The 21,041-nt window shown below is 41.0% G+C and overlaps 1 protein-coding gene across 2 annotated transcripts in view; it reads left to right on the top strand.

The window, feature by feature from the left end:
- Shtn1 (shootin 1) overlaps nt 1–21,041 on the top strand; it is a 104,467-nt gene that overhangs the window by 27,809 nt on the left and 55,617 nt on the right. For both annotated transcript variants that reach the window (XM_031390849.1, XM_031390850.1), the window contains exons 4-8: nt 8,689–8,783; nt 12,097–12,265; nt 14,556–14,653; nt 16,968–17,049; nt 20,579–20,673. In XM_031390849.1, coding sequence (XP_031246709.1) covers nt 8,689–8,783; nt 12,097–12,265; nt 14,556–14,653; nt 16,968–17,049; nt 20,579–20,673 — 539 coding nt within the window. The remainder of the gene's footprint in view (nt 1–8,688; nt 8,784–12,096; nt 12,266–14,555; nt 14,654–16,967; nt 17,050–20,578; nt 20,674–21,041) is intronic.

Here is a 21,041-nt window from a genome sequence, read left to right as displayed (position 1 = left end):
TATCCTATAAATGTGTTAAAAATATTAAGCTTGTAGTAAGAAAAGTTTGCTATGAGAAAAAAAATCAAAGGAAGACAAAATTAATTGGTTACCTTTACTCCCTGAGAAAAGCCAAAATTAGTATTTTATATTCTATCCTGTGTTGTCTTTCATGTACGCAGTATTGTGTTTCTATAAAAAGTGTACAGTTATATACCATTTTAGAGCCTTCTTCTTTCAGTAAACAGTATGTGTATTTTGGCATTTGAAATCTAAATCAGTTCTAATTATTGTCTTTTTAATTATATTTTATATAAACCACATACACATGAAAGATAATCATATATACAATATAATATTGTATCTCTTGGCTCTCTATCCTTTTCTGCCTTCTAAGGGTTAACCCCTACCACAATTATTTATGTGGTCTATCATTTCATGGCCTTATATTTTTGTTTATGCCATATGGATTATTAAATACATGTATAAGGTAACTATAAAAACATTTTTTTGTGCTTAAGCTATAATTTGTCATATAGGTATATTGATGCACATATCTAGAATTCATTTTTAGTATACAGTAGTATATGAATATGCTCTGATTTTTTTTATTTCTGGACACTACACATTTTTGTTCAGCACATCTTATATACACTATTAGTGATTATACATAATATGTCATCTATACTGTAATAAGGCATTGTAACTTTGTTTTTTCAATGTTGTCTCTGGTTTTTTAAAACATCATCAATAATGCCTGGCAGGTACTCATGTCTTTATAGAATCTGATCTGTTTCTTGGGTTAGTTCAAGGAAAAGAAATTATGACAGGGCACATAGCCATTGAAACTTCACTGTATATTTATAAATGTACTCTCAACAGGAGAGATCTTACTTCAAAAGTTCTACATGCAGGGTGGGGATGCATTTGGGTGGGGGGAGGTACAGCCCCTGCCTATATGTGTGAGGAGGCCCTGAGTCGAGTCCCAGCACTCCAGCCAATCAGTCTGTGGAAACAGACTCTAGGAGGCAGTGAGTCTGTCTGTGGCCTCCATGGTGAGTGGCTACATGAGGGTGTATTTATTCCCTTCATCAAGCTATGCATATTAACTATGAAAGCCACTTACAGGTGACTTAGACTTAAGAACAGTAGTTAAGGAAGAAGCAAAATTCCATTTTATGGAGTTGAAGTGTTTGAAATCACTCTCGCTAGGTTATGTCCTTAGAAAAGCAATCGTAGTTTTCTTCTAAATTTTTACTAGGTTGTTTTTTCTAATGTGACATACATCTGTTATTTATCCTCTAAATGAGAACATAGCTGATCAAATCAAAAAATGTCATACGGGAATATGTCATGGGCAAAGAACCAGACATTGCAAGAAAATAGTCCTCTCCCTTGCAAGTTGGGCCTTTCTAGATCATTCTGCAAAGGCTCTGAAGTCAGGCAGCATGTACTGACAGTCCCACACGGCCAGACATTTTACCCTGCTAAAAATGAAACAGCTGTAAAGTGTTACAGTTAAAATTCAAAAGGTAGTTTATTTCGTCACAACTGCAACAAAGACCACCACAGGGTAATCTTGTTGGTATTACCGTCTGGAGGACCAGAGACATGATAGAAGTACTGCTTGCTTGTGAACAGATGAACGGCGGTTGCTTTAGACGATCTCTTTCTCTAATGTAGGACTGATGACATCCAAATGAATTCCCCTGGAAAGAGCAAACCTGTGGGAACTGTTGCTAGTTCCTGTGTTTCAGTTATTGATAGTGGAGTGTTGTGCTGTGTGCAGTGGACTGGTTTACGTTTCTTTATTTTTTATTTATTTACTTTTTTGTTTTGTATTGTTTTGGTTTGGTTTTTTGGTTTTTTTTCGAGACATGTTTTCTCTGTTTAGCCCTGGCTATCCTGGAACTCATTCTGTTGATCAGGCTGGCCTTGAACTCAGAAATTCACCTGCCTCTGCCTCCCAAGTGCTGGGATTAAAGGCATGTGCCACCACTTCCCAGCATGGTTTAGGTTTCTTATGGTTCCGTTTACAACAGCATTCTTTGATACAGGTAGGTGGTAGGTAGGGATTTGCCTCCTATATTCGTCAAAAGTGGGGACAACAAATGTGGAAAGCATTGTTTTTATCTACCATGCCCCTTCAGAAGCGGCTTTTCCTCTAAATATGCTGATCATTCTAGGAGCAACTCAGATTGTGACCTGAAAGGACTCATTGAAATGGTAACACAATAGTTGCTATTGTTAACTGTGTTTAATTTTTGCTTTTATTAAGCCTGGTTAAAGTCCGGATGGCAGGAAGTCAGAATGTGAATTCTTTAAAGAATGTTTTTGTACATTAATTGTGAGTATGTGTACACATATGGAGGTCAGAGGACAACCTGAGGGAGTCAGTTCCCTCTACTATGAGGGCTCAAGGGATCAAAATCAGGCCATCAAGATTGGTGGCAAGCACTTGTACCCATTGTGCCATCCTGCTGGCCCCAGGATGGCTCTTCAGTCTGAAAAAGAGAGAATGGGGAATAATAAAGTTTTATTTCTTAGGGATAGGGATGTATCTCAGTTGGTAGGGTGCTTGCCTACTATGTGCAAAGTTGTAAGTTTGTTTTCCAAGCACCATATAAAACTAGACATGGTTGTGTATACTTGTAATCCCGCTCGAGGGCTTGGAAGTTCAAGGTTATCTTTGGGTATTTGGTTGAGTTTGAAGCCATCCTTTTTCAAGGACCTATCTCAAAATAAAACAAAAACAAAAGAGAATTTTGTTTTCTTAAAAACTGCATTTGAGATAAACAGTTCCTGCTTTGAATGGAGCACAGAATTTGAGATTTGGAAGAGAACGTCACTGACATCTTTAGTGCGAGCTCTATGAGGCATGAGCCCGTGTAGCCGGAACAGTATTCTCCGCTGGGAAATTTGGTGGGAACTACCTTGCTGCGTTAGTCTGCTTAGGATAAAGTGAGAATTTCTGCATAAAGAGCTCACTCTGTACTTGGGATCAGGTGATTGTCCGTCCTGTAAGCCCAAGGATGTGGGTCTCCCGTGGGAGTCTATAGGTTTGAATGTCTCTGGGGAATCACTTGGCTGCTGTCAGGTCTCCTTCATGCTTACTCACTGGATCTACTTCTCAACATGTGGGGAGAACTTCGAGTGAGGCTCAGGCCTTGCTCGGCCTGGCTCGACCTGGCTCGACCTGGCTTGGCCTTCCTTCCCTAGGGTAAATGCAGCTCTGGCCACGGCTCTATGCTATGTCATTCTTGGTCCTCTGCCAGCTCTCCCTCAGCCTGTCTTGTGTGGAGTTTCTCCACACAAAGAACACTACCCCAGAAGGAAGCCATGTGCCCACCGTAAAATCCCTTGAGTGTTTGAGGCTCCCCCTGGTAGATCCTGGGTTATGTTTAAGTTTACACCCATTTTCCCACAATCCCATCTACTTCTTGGTTCTATTTGTACCACATGAAAGCCTTTCTGGGAGTATAGCACAGTTAGAATATCAGGCTGGATTCCTAGAACTAACCATATGAATTGGGTGTGGTGTGCAGCTCTATAATCTCAGATTTACTCATGAGGTAGACGCAGCTGCCTTAGAAGTTCATCTTCATCTTTGGCTGAGTAGTGAGTTTACATCAGCAACAAAAACCCCACTGCTAATAGCAACAACCACAACAACCCCTTTAAACAATATGGTATTGAAGAATAGAGTTTGTTATGTTCAGGGCCTATGCTTCAAAGATCCTTGTGATGCCCTATTGTGGGAGGTGGGGTATGGAAAGGGCTTGCTAAAGCGGCAAGATCTTTGGTGTTAACAGTCTCAACTGTAACAAGTTTTAAAAGGACCACAGAAAACTGGAGAGCCCTAGATGCGGGTTTGGCTTTATCAGAGTTGTGCTTGGAATGTGGCGCTTTGCCTCTCTGGGCCCCCACGTCCTCAGATAAAATACCAGGACAGTAGCTACTTTGTAGGAGTGTTACTGAGAATTCACGGGACCACAGTCTTAGGACAAAGAAAGACACAGGCAGGCTCAGTAAATGATGAGCAGTTTTGTACTGCAGAGAACATTCTCGAAGGATGTTCACAAACTCAGACCTGGTACCTTCTTCGTGTAGTTCTGGATATAAAAGAACCAGACAAACATGAGACAAAAATCCATGTTTTACAGCTGGATTTGGTGGCACATGCCTGTAATAATTCCAGCACTCACAAGCAGGGACAAGAGAAGAGCCAGAAGAGTAATACCAGTCCAGTCTGTAGAGCAAGTTCTAGGGCTTTATGAAGACTGTTTTTAAAAATCCCATCTTAATAAAGGGCACATTTTGTAAAAGACAAAAAAAAAAAAAAATCTGTCAAGTGAAGCCTTAGCCTACAGTGTGATGTGTCTTCTCAAGGCCTGTATATAAGAGTGCAGGATTTTTGAAGAGAGACAAACTTTGCCAATTTAACACAGCTGGTAGAAATATTAGTTAATATTCTTTTATTGTACTTGAGAGTTTCCAAAGCCTTAATTTTATTGAATTTCATTTTTGAAATGAGGTCTAATGTCTCTCAGTCTGGCCTTGATCTCCTTGTGGCTGAGAATGACCTTGAACCTGCTCTTTCTCATGAGTGTTAGGGTTGTCATGTACCATGTCTCCTGGAGCAGGCAGTGGTGGATGACAGGGATGGGACCCAGGATGTCCTGCGTGCTAGGCACGCACTCTACTCATGGATCAACATCCTTAGCCCCATTTTTTTAACTATGAAAAATTAGAAGATGGTACAATGAGCCCCTCCTGTATCTATGATCCAGCTTTCATCAACACATACTGTGTCACTCACATGTTCCCCTGACTGACTTGACAAAGCTAATGTTAGCCTTTGTATTGCTATAAAATTTACTGATAATAAATATTTCATTATGAATTTTTGTTTCAAAAGCATAGCTACAGTCTTAGGGCCCCTTTCCTTAAAGTTTATTTATATCCATCTTTCTCCTCTCTCTTTCTCTCTCTCTCTTTCTTCCTTCCTCTCTTCCTTCCTTTCTCTCTCTCTCTCTCTCTCTCTCTCTCTCTCTCTCTCTCTCTCTCTCTTTCTTTCTTTCTTTCTGAGACATGCTCTCACTATGTAGTCCTAGCTGACCTGGAACTTACTGTGTAGACCAGACTGACCTCAAACTCACAGATATCTCTCTTCCTCTGCCTCCTAAGTGCTGGGGTTAAAGGTGTGTTTATATAACTGTGCTCTGCCAGCCTGCCTTTTCTCTGTTAAACATTGTATCATATAAAAATAGAATATCATAGGTAAACTGTTCAGGGGTCATAGATATAAGAAAAATACATAACTAAAGGTTTTTTACAGTCTGGATTCCCTGAAAAGGACAAATAAGGCCTGGCCAGATTGCCCAATGGGTGAAGGTGCTTGCCTCCAAACCCAGTGTCCTGAGTTCAATCCCCAGGACCTATGTATGATGGAGAGAACCAGCTTCAGCAAGTTATCCTCTGAGCTCCACAGCTCACTGTGGTTACACATGCGTGCATGCACACAGACACACAGACACACAGACACACAGACACACACACACACACACACACACAGACACAAATATAGTAAAATTAAAACAAAAGGACAAATAAATTCGAATTTCAGAATGAGTTTTGTTCTCTGTCATGTGACCTGACTTCTGGGTTACTCCTTAGAGTTAGATGCACTCCTTCTAACAGACACAAACGACCCTTGTATATTCTTCTTCGGAACCTAAGGAGGTGATAAGCAGGTATCCATGCTGTTGGTTTGCACTGGGCGAGTTTCTAAAACCAAAAATCACAGCACAGCTTAAAATGTTCTGCCATTTCTCTTTCTGAGAGAGAAAGAGAGGGAGAGAGACCCCTCCCCCCACCTGGCAGAGCATACTCAATGCCTGAAGAAACAAGTTAAACCACAGGACAGCTTTTTACAAAATGTTCAGAAAATAAGGGCTCCTCTTTTTTATTATTTTTTTGCTAGGCCTAAGCCTCTTGACTGCAGAATGATTTTCCCCCTTACTTTCACGAGCAGGAATGTTATTGAATAAAAAGTCAAATTCCTATGAAAAATTCAGAGTGTTTATGTTTTTGTTATGAGAGTAGAAATACCAGATTGTGGCAGAAGATGTCAAGTAGTTAAGGCTAAAAAAATTCAAAGTAATATTTGATGTTGTAAAAAAATTGTATAGGTTTCTTTTCTCTTTTCCTTCACATTTTTGAAGAACCTACCTTGTAAACATAGTGATAAAATGCCAGGAATATTAGGATTTTAAGGAAATAATAGAGCCCATTATTTAAACTACAATATAAAAGGCAATTACATTGATGAAGAGCTACATGGGCTTTGTGTGTGTGAATAAACTTGGCCCGTGTTCAGCTTCTATTTGTTTCTCTGGTATAAACACATATTGTGTGTGATTCCAGTTTAATGGGGACCCGTTTGTATGCCAAGCAGCTGCATTTTAGGACCTATTGCGTGATTTCATAGCTCTCTGAAAATTGGTTCTATTCAGAACAGGAGATAGAAGAGGACAAGGGGGGGAGATGTGGGGGGGGCCTCAACACACAATCATTTCTTTTCAATTGGAGCCAGAAAGGTTGATGACAACATGACCATTGTGTTATAATGATAAGACCACTAAGGCCTCTGTGCCTCTCATCACGGCTTTCACTCCACAGCAGATACAATTTAATTCACTGCTCCGTCAGCAATGCTGACACCATTATGCCGTCTGTCTCCACAGTTATAATCACTGTCCTCTGAGAAATGCAGTTGAAATGATCTTGAACAGTCAAAGAAACTCTCAATTAAGGCTGCCACTTCCAATGTGTCAGATTGTGTCTTATGCACTTGGTACAATTTTCACTTCCAATCCTGTTTATTTACAATGTCTACCAGTAATTACGCTTAACGTGTCATTTAGTGAGGGGGGCCCCTGCCAAGCCGATTGTTGGGTGCTGCTGTACCATTGAGTGGGAGTTTCCCGAAGTCAATGCCATCAGCAGCTTTTAGGCCCTGATGGGATGCGGTAGTCGCGTTGATAATGCGAGTATCGGGCTCATCAAGTCATAATTAGATGCCACTCAAATGTGCCACTTGTAATAACAGTGTTGATTCATGTTTTTCTCGGTGACTGCAACTACTAATTAGTTAAGTGGTTTTTGGTTGGCCCGCATTTGCAACAGATTATTACCCCTGAAAAAAATGTCAAGGTTAGAGATGTTTCTGGCCACTTAGTTCTGCTTTATGAATTTGAATATTAACATAATAAGAACTTCGGACAGACTTAGGAAGTAATACATATTTTTTTTTTGTATTTAATTTGGAGAGAAAAAAATTTCCCCCTGAGTTTAATCATAATTGCAGGTTAATTAAGCTTAAATGAAGCAAAAGTAATCTGTCTTTGTGTTATGTGAGCCCGGTGCTTTTTCCAAGTTTGTTGGGTTTCACGTTTGGTAGTCCTCTAATTTTTTTCCTCCTTATGCCCAACAAATGGAAGTCAGTTTATGTACATCTGTAGAGTTCAGGTTGAGAGTCAAATTTTTCTTCTGCCTAGAAATGTAGGTGGGAAAACTTTACTCTTTTATTTTTATTTTTTTATGTTTTGGCTTAAGCTTCAAAATATCATTAAGGTCAGAATTATCATGTCTTTAAATCTCAATTTATATAAAACAGCTACCAAAAAAAAATCTACAGATTAAATGGTTTTTCAAGTGTTGATAAAATACCAAGTGAAATTTAATTATTTTCCTTCTCCCAGTGATACTGTGTGTTGTTGCAATAATCAGCTTAGGAGCACCTTTTTTTCTCATCACATGGCTTGTAAGTCTTGGTGCCACACTGTCCTGACCTGGAGTTCCTGAAATAACAGGAACTGGCTTGTCATTGCTGAAGATGAGTGTCACAAACTTAGCTAACCACATTGTTAGACAGCCACAAGATCAACATAAGAGTTATTTTCCCTTTATTTCTTATGAGCTCGTTTTCCATATTAGATCCACAAGTTATGTCTAGGCAAGCCAAAAGCTCATCAAAATATTGTCACTCTTTATGGAAGCTGCTTTTGTTTACTTATCTATTGCCATGGAGATAGTAACATTAAAAAAATAGACACTCTAGGGGCTTCAGAGCTAGCTTCTGTGCTTACTGTGCACAAGGACCCAAGTTTGAGCCCCCGTACCACACAAAAAGCCAGGTGAAGTGATATGTGTCTGTAGTCCCTGCACTGGGGAGGAGGAGGCAGGTGGATTCCTGCATTCACTAGACAGAGAGTTTAGCTGACTCAGCAAGTTCCAAGCCAGTGGGTGACCCTAGTTTATAAAAAGCAAAGTGGGTGGCTTTTGAGGAAGGAATCCCAAGGTGACCAGTGACTTCCAAATGCACAGGGATGTATGCAGCAGGTATGTGTGTGTCCGTGTACACACATACAGAGAGAGGAGAGAGGGGGGGGGAAGAGACTTTTAAACTATTATGTATGTAATAGTTGAGAAGGTTTGTAGTTTGTATGTGTGCATTTTTCTTTCTGCATACGTACATTAGCTGAGATTTAATCAAAGGCAACATCTGAGGAGTTTTTTAGTCAAGGCCAATAGGTCTAGCTGTAGGAAGAATTGAAACATTGTTCTTGGTCATGGGGCAGTGTGTGGGCTTCTGGAATAGTTGACTAATTCCTGAATGCTGAGCCTCTCTTTCCTCTTCATTCCTAGTTTCTCATATGGTTATAGAGGAAGTGAATTTCATGCAAAACCACCTTGAGATAGAGAAGACATGTCGAGAGAGTGCTGAAGCCTTGGCGACAAAGGTGAGCCTGTGCCAGCTGTGGGGTGAGCCTGGGTTCTGTGTGTGCCAGCCAGGGCTTGTGCCTGGGCTTCTGCGCAACTCGGTCTTCCAAGGAGCGGCTGCTCTCCTGCTCTGTTCTGATAGGGAGGTGTAAGGTTTCAAAGCCTGGAATATGATTCTATAAGTATCTGCTTGTATATGAAGCCCATTTCTAATTACAAAAGTTTCTCTCTCTCTTTTTCTCTCTCTCTCCCTCTCTCTCTCTCTCTCTCTCTCTCTCTCTCTCTCTCTCTCTCTCTCTCTCTCTTTCTCTCTCTCTCTCTTTCTCTCTCTCTCTCTTTCTCTTTCTCAGTGTGTGTATGTTCCTAGCATTGGTACCCATTTGACCTGGAGAAGTAGTCCCCAGGGTAGATGTTACACTAGAGTCTCCCACAAGAACACAGACATTTTCTGCTGGAGTCTGATGAAAGAGTCAGCTTGAGCCCTTCATTTCAGGTGGTTATTTATGAAAGCAGAGGAGGGCATGTGGAAGGTGACCTCCAGCACGCCACTGATTGCCTCTAGCTGATGATTTTACCAAGTGTGTAATTTTCTATATTCTGTCTCATCAGAATTACATTATTATTAAAGAATGTTTTTATCTCTGTCTTATGTATTTTGGTAAAAAGCGTCCATCAGAAAATGGATTACAGCAATTTCCAGCCAAATTTCATTAGTAATGCTGGTTGTGTTCGCCCCTTCTCTTCATATCTCCCACCTCCAAAGTATTTCTTTGGATGTGACTGAAGTTCTACTATCAACAAATAGACAAATAAATAAATGTATTTAATTCATATGCATTAGCAGTGTGCTTGCTAATGGTATGCGCTTAATTGTTTGCATAATGACACTGCACTAAAACTCATAAGATACTGAATCAGAACTAGGAATATGAATTTCTAAGTGAACTTCTTTCCTGCTACTTGTCTGATGCCTGCATAGCATTATGGGTCGCTGCTTTGACGGAATGGGCTTGCTCACACTGCTTGCACTGCCTATGCATCCCTGGAGTTTTTCAGTCCAGTATACTGGATGTTCCTCTCCTTCCCGTCCTTCTTCTGGGATGAGCAGAGAAACAATGTATTTTTTCCAGGCTGATTTCACTGAATCTAGTGCCCAAGATGGTGTCAACATTATATCCATTCAGATGAAGAGGTCCCTGCCTCTTAGGATTGGCAGTTTAAAGAAAGCAAGAGCTTAGGTCAGCACTTGCACATTTGCACATTTTATTTCTAATTGTGTCATTTGGAGCATGTGGGACTCTGAGCAGGTTAGTTCTGTTTTCTGGTCACCTCAGGTGACAAGGTGGATAGTGGTTAGAGTAGAGAATGGTGTGTGGGGTGACTTTTCATGATACTTTGTAACTGTTGATCCAAATATTGCCTTCTTTAAAAGTGATTTTGTCTCTTCTATTCTTTTGTATTTTGTGTGTGTGTGTGTGTGTGTGTGTGTGTGTGTGTGTATGGGTGTATTTGTGAGTTTGTTTATATGTGTGTTCTTGTGAATATGTGTGTACATGTGTGTAGAGGTGTGTATGTGTATATGTATCCCAGAGGTCACTTAACGTTGGTTAAGCATCTTCCTCCATCACTTTCTACCTAATATTTAGGAACAGGGTCTCTTGCTGAAACTGCAGCATGCTGTTTCAGCTAAGCTGGCTGGCCCACAAGTCCCTGCAACCCACTTGTCTCTACATCCCTGGGACTGGGGTCACAATCAACTTCTATAATTCCTGGTGTTTTACACAGGTGCTGAGGATCCAAACTCAGGTCTTTATGCTTTTATTGTAAGCACTTTATCTATCAATTCATCTATCCCATAGCCACAGTGTGGCATAAATATTATTATGTTGCAAAACTTCTGGGTGATGGATGGATTTATTTCTGTTCATCAATCACTGTGCTAAACCCTAAACCCATTCTTATAATGGGACCCTTAGTACACACCATTTTCTCCTGATCTGTAAGAAGTCTTTTGTAAAGTAGACATATAGTTTGGTTTTGAGAATGTATAATGAACTCTTGGGACTTGAAAAAAACAGACACACATTCGGCAGCTCATATAGGACCTCAGCTGCAGAGCATCAGATGCCTTCTGGCCTTTGTGGGAGCATTTGCTCCTAGGTACATTCCCCACACAGATACATACAAACAAATTTTAAAAAATAAAATTCACATGGTACATTCTTATGCTATAATTTGACCTTATCATTTTCTTACAAGTACAGCCCCTCTGCTTTGCTAAGCTGTGTGGGTTAAATTGGTAAGTGACCCTGAAGGCATAAGACCCAAAGCTATCTCATTTACTCCTTTCTTCCGAGTGCCATGCTGGTGTAGCCACTATGTAAATTTGTATACAGTAATGAGTTCAGCTAGTGTAAGGTGAATGAGAGACATTTCAGACAAGCAGCGCAGGATTATCTTTTAACAAGACAACAATAATGAAGTCCCTTCTCTAACATTCAGAAATTTGAGCTCTACAAAAATGTCTACGTAGAATTCACTGAGACTTCATTTGTATAAATCTTGTATTTTTCTTTCAACAGATGAGAATGGTCTGGAGCTCTGGGCTCTTTTCTCTGTTGCTTCTGCCTCTCTCTGCATGTCACCTGCTTTGGGGTTTTACTGCAAGATCCCTTCGACTCTCAATCCTGTAGCAGAAGGTGGTTGACATTGACATCACCTCTCGTGGCTAAATATGCAGAAACTTTTTCTCCCAGCATTCACTTTTCTAGAAAAGAGATCTGATTGGCTAAACGTGGTCATATGCACTAACTCTGGCTGATTAACTGTGGTCAATGACGTTGTCTTTAGATAGTGTGTTGTGTATGTGTGTGTGTGTGTATATTTGTGTGTATGAAGAGAGAGTGTGTGTGAGCATATGTGTGCACTCATGCACGCATGCTATGAATGTGGGTGCATTCATGCCATATAGCCTGCATGTGGGTATCAGAGCATGACTTTTGGGTTCTCTTTTTTTTCACAGTGAGTTCTGGGGGGACTTGTGTCCTCAGGTTTAAACTTTCTGACCAGCCCCAGAATTCCTTGAATTTCTGAAAGTTTACAACCAGCATTTCTACTTACTGCTGTAATTCAGGATAAGGTGTCACTTAAAGTAATAAACTTAATGTTAAAGTGTGTGAGTCGTTTATTCATTGAATAAGTCTACTTGTTACATCCTTCCTTGGATGTTAATGAGTATGTAAGACAAAAATATACTTAATTTATTGTTTTAAAATCCAAGATACTCATTTGACTGGTTGATAAAATAACCATTTTTTCCTATGTTACTTTTAGCTAAATAAAGAAAATAAAACACTGAAAAGAATCAGTATGCTATACATGGCCAAACTGGGGCCAGACGTAATAACGGAGGAGATAAACATCGATGATGATGACCCAACCACCAACACAGATTCCTCGGCAGAGACCTGTGTGTCTGTTCACTGTCAGAAGCAAATCAAAGGTGGGGTTCCAATGTTGCAACTGAGTATGGCTTCTGCCGGCACCCCAGAATTCCATGAGGAGTTTTGAAAGTACTTGGAGCCAGAGAGATGGTTCAGTGATTAAGAGCACTTGCTGAGCAATGATGAAGACTTGAATTTAAATCCCCAGCACCCACACCAACACCTACACCTGCACAGATATACATGCCTGAAATACAAGAACCGGGGTGGGGGTGGGGGTGGGGGCATGGGCACAGGAAAGACTGGGCTTGCTATAGCCATTCCAGGCAGAACACCAGCAAGCTCTAGGTTTAACACAAGACCCCGTCTCAAGGAGGGAAGGTGCAGAAGGACAGAGCAGAAGGTGCAGAAGGACAGAGCAGGACAACTGACTTCTTCCTTGGGCCTTTACACACACACATGTATGCATACACATGTACCTATTCACAAGTGTGCGTACATGTGTGCCTATACACACATGTGCATATGTACAGACATACACCATGCACACACATTGAAAGAATTTTGATAATACTCCTGACTGGGTCCCAGCAGCAACGTTTCTGACTTCATTAGCCAGGGCAATCAGGGGAAACTGAGTCTGAATGAGAATCACAACAGCATCTTTTTCTTGCTTTGTGGATTACTGGTTTGGAATGAGGCACCTTCAGAAGTGTGGACTGGCTAGAAATGGGAAGTTACCATAACCTTAAGAGTTTGTATCATGATTTATTTTTAGTTTTAGATTTTTTAAATTTTATATGTACAAGTGTCTTGCCTGCGTGTATATGCGTGCATCACATGCATGCATCATTAAGACACTTCCCAAGTGAAAGGTAAGTATAGTTAAAACTATCTCTGACTTGGCTGGCGGTAGAGCCAGGTATAAAGAGAGCTTACCATATGTAAAGCCCAAGATTCAATCCCCAGCACAAAACTTGTGTTTGTAAAGCCCAAGATTCAATCCCCAGCACAAAAATTGTGTTTGTGTTCAGCCAATACCCTGTATTTATTTGGGTCTCTGTTATGGGTTCAATAACATGTGCAATTTGGTTCATGTTTAAAAGTCGTGCTTCTTGTTTTGCCTGGGTGATAAGATTGCAGATGGAGGGTGCTCCCTAACCTCACTCCTCGACCCCTTAAGTTAAGACAAAATAGAGGGCACTGGTTGGGAGTGATGAGGGCATCAAGGTCTTCCTCTATTCATTGTTCTCCCTTCTGTGAAGACTTGAACAATGTGGTCTCGTGTTCTTCCTCCTCGAGTTAGTCAGCTGGTGGAGAAAGTAACTTAGAGCCAAATATCAGAACTTCAAGCTGAGTTCATGAAAAAAAAATTAAACATAAATAATGATATAATGGGACTTTTCTTGCCCTTGGAGAAGGGTAGGAATTGAAAAACAAAACAAAACAAAACAAAACCAGGCAAAGCAGTAGGCCAAGCAGAAGCTTAAGAAACCTGTGTTAGTCAGTCAGCACTTTAAGCACCACAGCTACATGGTCCCTTTCAGCCTGGTAACATATTTTCATTAAGTCATAATAATAAGTAATAAACATAAATGAATGAACAGAACACCCACAACTCAGGAGAGAAAATGGCTTCTTTACATTTTCAAGTCAAGATTTCTGTTTTCTTAAACTCGTAATCTCCAGGTTATTAGCTATTGAGCCATCAGTTTATGTTGTGTTGTGCAGAGAGCTTGTGGCCATCATGAAAGAGAAATTGGGGCAATGCCTTAACTTATCTTCTGCCTACAAATTCTTTTACTTCTAAAATGTCAGACATTTTCTTTAGAATGTGGTTTTTGGATAGAGTGCAAAGAAAATTCAGTTTGGTCCCTTTAACACAGTGACATTATTGAACCTGCGCAGTGTCAATTTCTGTGTGGCTGAGATAGGCCTTCATGTTACATTCTCATTGTCCTCGGTTTTGGTTTGCTCTTCTCCTTAATTGTCAGATAACACTGACCATAAACTGTATTTTTAGTTCTTTTTATCAGATCCATGTTCTCTTTTAAGAATAAATTTATTTCAGGTGCAACCATCGTGAAAATCAGTTCAGGGTACAGTGCAGTTTTTGTTTTGCAAAATAAAATAAGAGAATTACCAGGTAGGGGGTTGGAGAGATGGCTCAGTGGAAGATTGCTCTTCCAGAGGTCCTGGTTCAATTCCCAGCAACCATATGGTGGCTCACAGCCTTCTGCAATGGGATCCGATGCCCTCTTCTGGTGTGTCTAAAGATAGCAACACACATGTTTCATAATTAAAAAGTAAAATAATGTTTATTTTAATTTCCTTCCTTTAAAATTACAGAACTTCGAGATCAAATTGTGTCTGTTCAGGAAGAAAAGAAGGTATTAGCCATTGAGCTGGAAAGCCTCAAGAGCAAACTCGGGGAGGCAATGGAGGAGGTAGGCATCTTAGGCCTGAAGGGCCAAGCCTTTGGCTTTTAAACTTACAGCTCACTTGGGTTGGTTATGTTGCAAAGATGCTATTAATGCTAGCTTTTGATACTAGCATCTGTTAGCATTTTTTTAAAACTATTTTATTGGGTTCTTAAACGTCTACCTTCCTTCCAAACCTTATTCCACCCTAATTCCTTCCTACTCCCAAAACTAGGTAGGGGAGAGAAAGGTTAGAGGGCAAAGGTCTAGACCTCTTTGGAATACTTCCTGTTGATTAAGGGCATTGGGTTCCTTGGGTCCAGTCTAGTCTTTGTCATCAGGATATCTCCAACTTCTTCTTGTCTCTTTGCACTTTCTTGACAAACCAGCCACCAGGAGCAGCCTGTGGGAGCAGCTGCCTCCTCCTTCTTAGGTACTCTCCCATTTATACTCTATTCAGAGTTCTCAGAATTAAACTATCTGCAGCTGGCAAAAATCACACCTCTGCTAGAGCATGAGGCAAATCATAATCACCTGCTGTGAAGCAGCCTCTTATCCCACACCTGGGATTAAAACAAAAACACATTCACAGAACATAGGTGGGTTTTTAAAGAAACCAGAATTCTTACTGCAAGCATCATGTGTCAGCTCTCATCTACCCCTCCCTCCCATTTCAGTCATCTGGAAAATGTACAGAGAGCAAGATGTGAACATGCCTCACTCCCTAGCATAGCCAATCAGACTTCAGGCAGCACTAGTGTGTGGGGTCCATGCTGTCATCCACTTAGTCTGATGTGGTGGCTCCTGTCTCAGGTCACACACTCTTGCCCTGGTGAAGAAAAATGAGAGTAGCTAGCCTTCAGTGGACAGACAGCTCACTGGGGGGATGGGCCATCACTGTGTGTCCCTGCCTGTAAGCACCAGGCCACTCTGTTACCTTTTATTTGTAACAAAGTTTCAAGGATTGGTCTTCACAGCCTTGTTTTAACTTGTGTCCATGGGTCTCGGCCCAGAGCTTTCCAACCAGTGTCTGCTCTCATTGCAGTAACTCCAGCTGGCCTAAGGGACCCATCAGTGAGCAGCCTCACTGGTCAGCTCCATCCTATGTCAGCTCCTGAAGGCTATCACATACAAAGGTTGGGCAGCCACGCTCTCCAGCCTCAACTGCTGTTGTTTTCTTTTTCCCATACATAGTAATAATGGGGAAAAGGAGGCAACCTTGGAGGGACTTCCCTCTTGGACTTTGTTTGCTATTTACTAATGTCAGCCAAAGCAAAAAAAAAAAAAAAAAAAAAAAAAAAAAAAATCTATGTTAAGAGAAACCAGTTTGTGGACTCTCTGAAGGTAGATCCAGGGCTGTGTTTAGAACTACCAGAAGTAGTTTTATTCTTGAATGAAAGTACAGAAGAGGAGAAGGGAACATTTTCTGTTACCATTTGCCTAGCCTTAGGGCTATTGCTGGAAGATCATTCAGGGGTTGTTTTTATTGTTACTGTTTTAAACATGTAGAAAGGGATCAAGCAGAAAAAGTGAGCTTATAGACATCTGCTCAGTCTACCTCACAGCTGGCCAGCACAGCCATGGTAAAACTCAGGGTACTACCCTGCAGCTGCCTCCTCACACTATGCCCAGCTCCCTAAGCAGCTGTTGTTCTGAATGTAGTGTTTATCATTCCTGTGTATGATTTTACATGCTTAGATCAGTACAGGATCTTTCTAGTGTCTTTAGGTTTTGTAAACATAACTGTCTCTTAAAATGAAGGACAGTGCATTTGAGATTTACTCGCCTTTGTGTGGGTAGCTTTGCATTTTTAAAAAAACTGCTGTGTGGGACTCTTTTCTACTGGTTGATGTTAAAAAGTTATTTCAGAAATTTAAGTTTGGGAGAGAATACCACAAGTGCACTTTATTAAGCTGAAAGTGGTCAAAATTTAAAGTTATCTTTAAAAGAAATCAATATATGCATCTTTTTAACATCAAAGTTCAAACTGGAGCCTGAAGTTGAGTACTTGCTGTCCTGTTAAGTGATAGGTGTATTTTGTGAGTGATCTCAATTTGGATTTTTGCATTAAAGATATGAGTGGGTGACACTGGATGGCTAGAACCTTAGCCAGTGTAGGGAGGACCCAGTGCCAATTTAACTATGTAAATGAGCTATGCACTGGTCTGGCCTGAAGTCCCAGGTTACCTCAGAGTTTCACAGAAGAGCTTTCACGCTCTTGGCGTAGGAGCTGCTGGGTACTCTACACCGCAACTTCATGTTGAAAACCAAACAGCCATTGAGGGTCCCATGTTCCTTATGTCTCATTTACAATTTTTCTCCTTCACATTTATATTTGTAGGTAAATAAAGTTAAGCAAGAAAAGGCTGTTTTAAATTCAGAGGTTCATGAGCAGAGGAAAGTCTTAGAAAAATGCAACAGAGGTAAGTCTCTGCAGCCTTCGTTTTCTCTAGCACGTTTTGCTTACATGTGTCTAGTGCTTCTTTATGCATATGCTCAGGGTTTATCTTTTTCCAAGGTTGTATTTTGCTCAGCAGTGACTCTATCTCATGTCTATTATTTCACCACTGAGGAAATTTAAAAGGGATTTCTACCCAAGCATGGTAGACACCCAGCACTTGGAAGGCATATCTCTTGTGAGTGTGAGACCAGCCTGGTCTACATAGTGAATTTCAGTTTTGTCTGGTCTACATAGTAAGATCCTATCAAACACACTCTCAAAAGAAAGTATCAGAGTATTCCTCTAATTCTAGTACTGGGGAAAGAAGAGACAGAAGGGTCTCTGAAACTTATTGTCCAGCCAGCCTAGCTGAACAGATTCAGACCCAGTGAGAGACCCTGCCTCAAAACAGACAGACAGATAGATAGATACAGGTAGATGATAGATAGATAGATAGATAGATAGATAGATAGATAGATAGATATAAATGGTAGATAAATAAAGATGATAAATGGATATAGCTAGACTAGGTAATGAGAGACAGATAATATAGACAGATGATAGAGATAGATAAAGGTAGATGGTAGGTAGAGATGATAAATAGATATAGATAGAATAGATAAATAATGATAGGCAGACAGACAGAAAGAGGATACCCAAAGGTGACCTTAGGTTTCCATACACACACACACACACCTCACACACACACATACACAAGTGCATGTACAATACACATTTTTCAAGTACACATCCGACACACATTGCATTAAAAAATTCAGTAAAAATATTTCCCTTAGGAGATTTGGAACTAACTCATTTTGAAATTTTAAACATATACATATCTGTCCTCTGTGTTTGTGGGGCCATGATCATTTTTGCTCCCTTTAGCATGTATGTGATAGGCTCGTTAGTCAGTCAGAGTCTAGGAGAGGTTCAGAAAGCTTCAGAAACATGATAATATTTTAAATGAAGAGAATGTAAACAATGGGCCAGTAGAAAAATGAGTATCAAGACTGGTGTACCAGCCAGGTGGCGGCACACACTTAAAGTTCCAGGAAGGTGGAGGCAGAGGCAAGTGGATCTCTGTGGGTCTCTGTGAGTTTGGAGGCGAGTGGATCTCTGTGGGTCTCTGTGAGTTTGGAGGACAGTTTTGTCTACATACCATAGTGAGGTCAGGGCCAACCAGGGATACATATTATGCATAATAAAATAGATTAGCATGCCAAGGGTCCCCTTGCTCTAGTATCTTGCATAACTCTTCTTTGTGTCTGAAATATAACTCTTGAGCCTCTAGTGACCAACACAGCAAGGGGTTTATAATCAATTAGACAAGTTACATAAAAACATATCTAGAGAGTGAGACCTAACTATGTAGGACATGCTCCAACTGATACTTCAAAAGATTTCAGTCAGCATCTGCCTCATAGGGGCTGGTTATAATGTTGCAGTTTAGCACAGGGTGTAATACTGGAGTCTCTGCCAAAGTCTTTGGGGAACGGGGGGAGGTTTGGAGGATTGTACCAGTCTGTTTTTTTTTGTTGTTGTTGCTATCATAAACTACCTAAGGCTGGGCACTTTAAAACGAACATAGCTTTGCAGCTTCAGATGTCATCCAGGAGCACAGCCACACCACTTGCTTGGCTCTGGGAGGGTCTCCTTGATGGGGTCCTACCACAGTGATGGCATCGCATCATAGCATGAGTGTGGGATTCCAGGGAGAGCTCCCATGGCAAGAGAGGGTCTGGTCTGCCTGGCAGTAAGCTCTTCTCTTAAGGTCCCTCCACCTCTTAATACTAACATGCTGAGGACCAAACTTGCAGCATGTGCATCTTGGAGGCCACACCACATCTAAACCACACCAGAGGATTAATACGTTTCTTGTGCTCCCTTTGGCCTGTCCCCAAACCACCCAGTGTCCTTGTTTAGGAGACAGGGCACAAACAAGACTTTCCAGGTTGTCCCTGCAGTGGTTTCTATACTTTGTGTTGCTTATCAGCTGGAGTTTTTGAAGAACGGGCCTGGAAACAAAGACAGGGAGAAGGGTGAGATGGTAGGTTTTTCTTCAGGTCCCACTCCAGTGTATACAAACTGCATCCATTCTCTGTGCACCGTGCAGACTGTGAGTTCACCACATGGATCTTGTCTTCAGGAAGCTCCTATCTAGAAGGACGTGGGGATACATGAACTTGCCACCAGGACCAGGAGAGTTCCTTTCAGAATTCAGGTCAAAGGAACCTAGACATAGGAAAATTCACTTTTTATTATAGTGTTCTGGATAGAGAAAAAGAGAGGCTATTTTCCTTCCTGGGGCTTCAGATACTCATGGTCTTCATTGTTCTGTTCGTGGAATTTCTTTTTTTAAATAGGTTTGAAAGTCATTTAGTCCTCAGGGACCTGTAATTCCCATCACAAACCGCCACTTACATTACTTTACTTGAGTTAGACTCTTCTGCTTCTGTCTGAGGAAGCAGTAGTTTACGAAGAACAGAGTTTGAAATTCTATGTCATTACACAGCAAACCCGTCCTTAGTCAGTTAGGATTGAAGTGCCCCAGTGGAACAGAGTGTGAAAGCAGCCATTAAGAGTGTCTTGGCAGGGAGTTTATTGATACGACTAAGCTCAGAGCGAGGCTCTTCAGCGGCTGTCTGCTTGCATTGTGCCGGGTTCCTAATGGCGTCACGGCTCCCTGCATCCTATCCACATCATTATTTAACAAAGTAGGCCACAAAATGTCAAAAGCAGCAACGATTGCATGTTGCTTTTATTTGACAGGTCCTTTCCTACAGTAATTCTTTTTGGTTGGGAAAGGGGGCAGGGTCTCACTAAGTAGCCCTGACGGCATCTTGCACATGTCCATTGATCTGCTAAAATGCCTGTGATGTGTTTTTTTGTCTGTAGCTTAATTTTTTTGTCTGGGTCTGGAGAGGTGGTTCTGTGGCTAAAAGCACTTTCATCCCCGTGCAGAGGACCCAGGTTCAGTTCCCAGCACCCTCATGGTGGCTCAGAACCATTTATAACTCCAGTTCTGGGGGATCTGACACCTTCTGACCTCACTCAGTGAACAGCATGCATGTGGCACACAGACAAATATGTTGCCTACATAAATACAGAAATGTATTCATTTTGTACTAACTTTTACAGTGCATTTATTTGAAAATATATAACATGTCATTTTTTTTTTTATATTTGCTCTCATAATATGATTTGATGGCAGAGTATTTCTTGTGCTGTGTTTTACAAATCCTTTGGTGTTTCCCCAGTGGTACGAAGAACATGCTTGCAACCATGTATGTTCTCCTGATTCGCTCTTTCAGGATGTGTGTAGTTGAGTGTGACTGGTTTTAAATTTCCATTCACATTGCTAAGCTGCCCTTCATGAAGCTCGTAACTCTGCACCAGCCAGGAACTGATGACAGCCCCCACATGCCTTATGGAGAATCTTTCCCACACTTGCTCCTGGCGATTTTGCACAGCCCGTTGTCTCTGTTCTTTTTTTCTTTTGTCTTCTTAAGTGTCCATGTTGGCCGTTGAAGAGTATGAAGAGCTGCAAGTGAACCTGGAGCTGGAGAAGGACCTTCGCAAGAAAGCAGAGTCTTTTGCACAAGAGGTACGTATGCTGCTGAGAACAGGGAACTTGGCAAACCCCCTGTGGGCAAAACAAATTGAATTCTGTCAGATACGAAGAGCAATAGATTCCAGTGTTCCTACCATGGCAGGTTGACTCATTTACAGTAGTTTTGTACAGACCTACAAGAGAGCCATGTGAGGCTTCCACCACCAATGACAAATGTTTAAGAAGATGGTGACGCAGGAACTTAGATCTAAGTATCACAGCTTATACACATACATCAAATGTCCCTTGTGTACCCCATAAATATGCATAGCCGTTAGATGTCGACTGAAGATTTTAGAAAATGTTTGAATAGAACTTGGAGATTTTAAATGAAGCATCCTGGCCAGGTGGGAGCTGTTGTA

This window comes from Mastomys coucha, unplaced genomic scaffold, assembly GCF_008632895.1.
Source record: "Mastomys coucha isolate ucsf_1 unplaced genomic scaffold, UCSF_Mcou_1 pScaffold21, whole genome shotgun sequence".
Lineage (NCBI taxonomy): Eukaryota > Metazoa > Chordata > Mammalia > Rodentia > Muridae > Mastomys > Mastomys coucha.
This window is presented reverse-complemented; position numbering and strand designations above follow the sequence as displayed.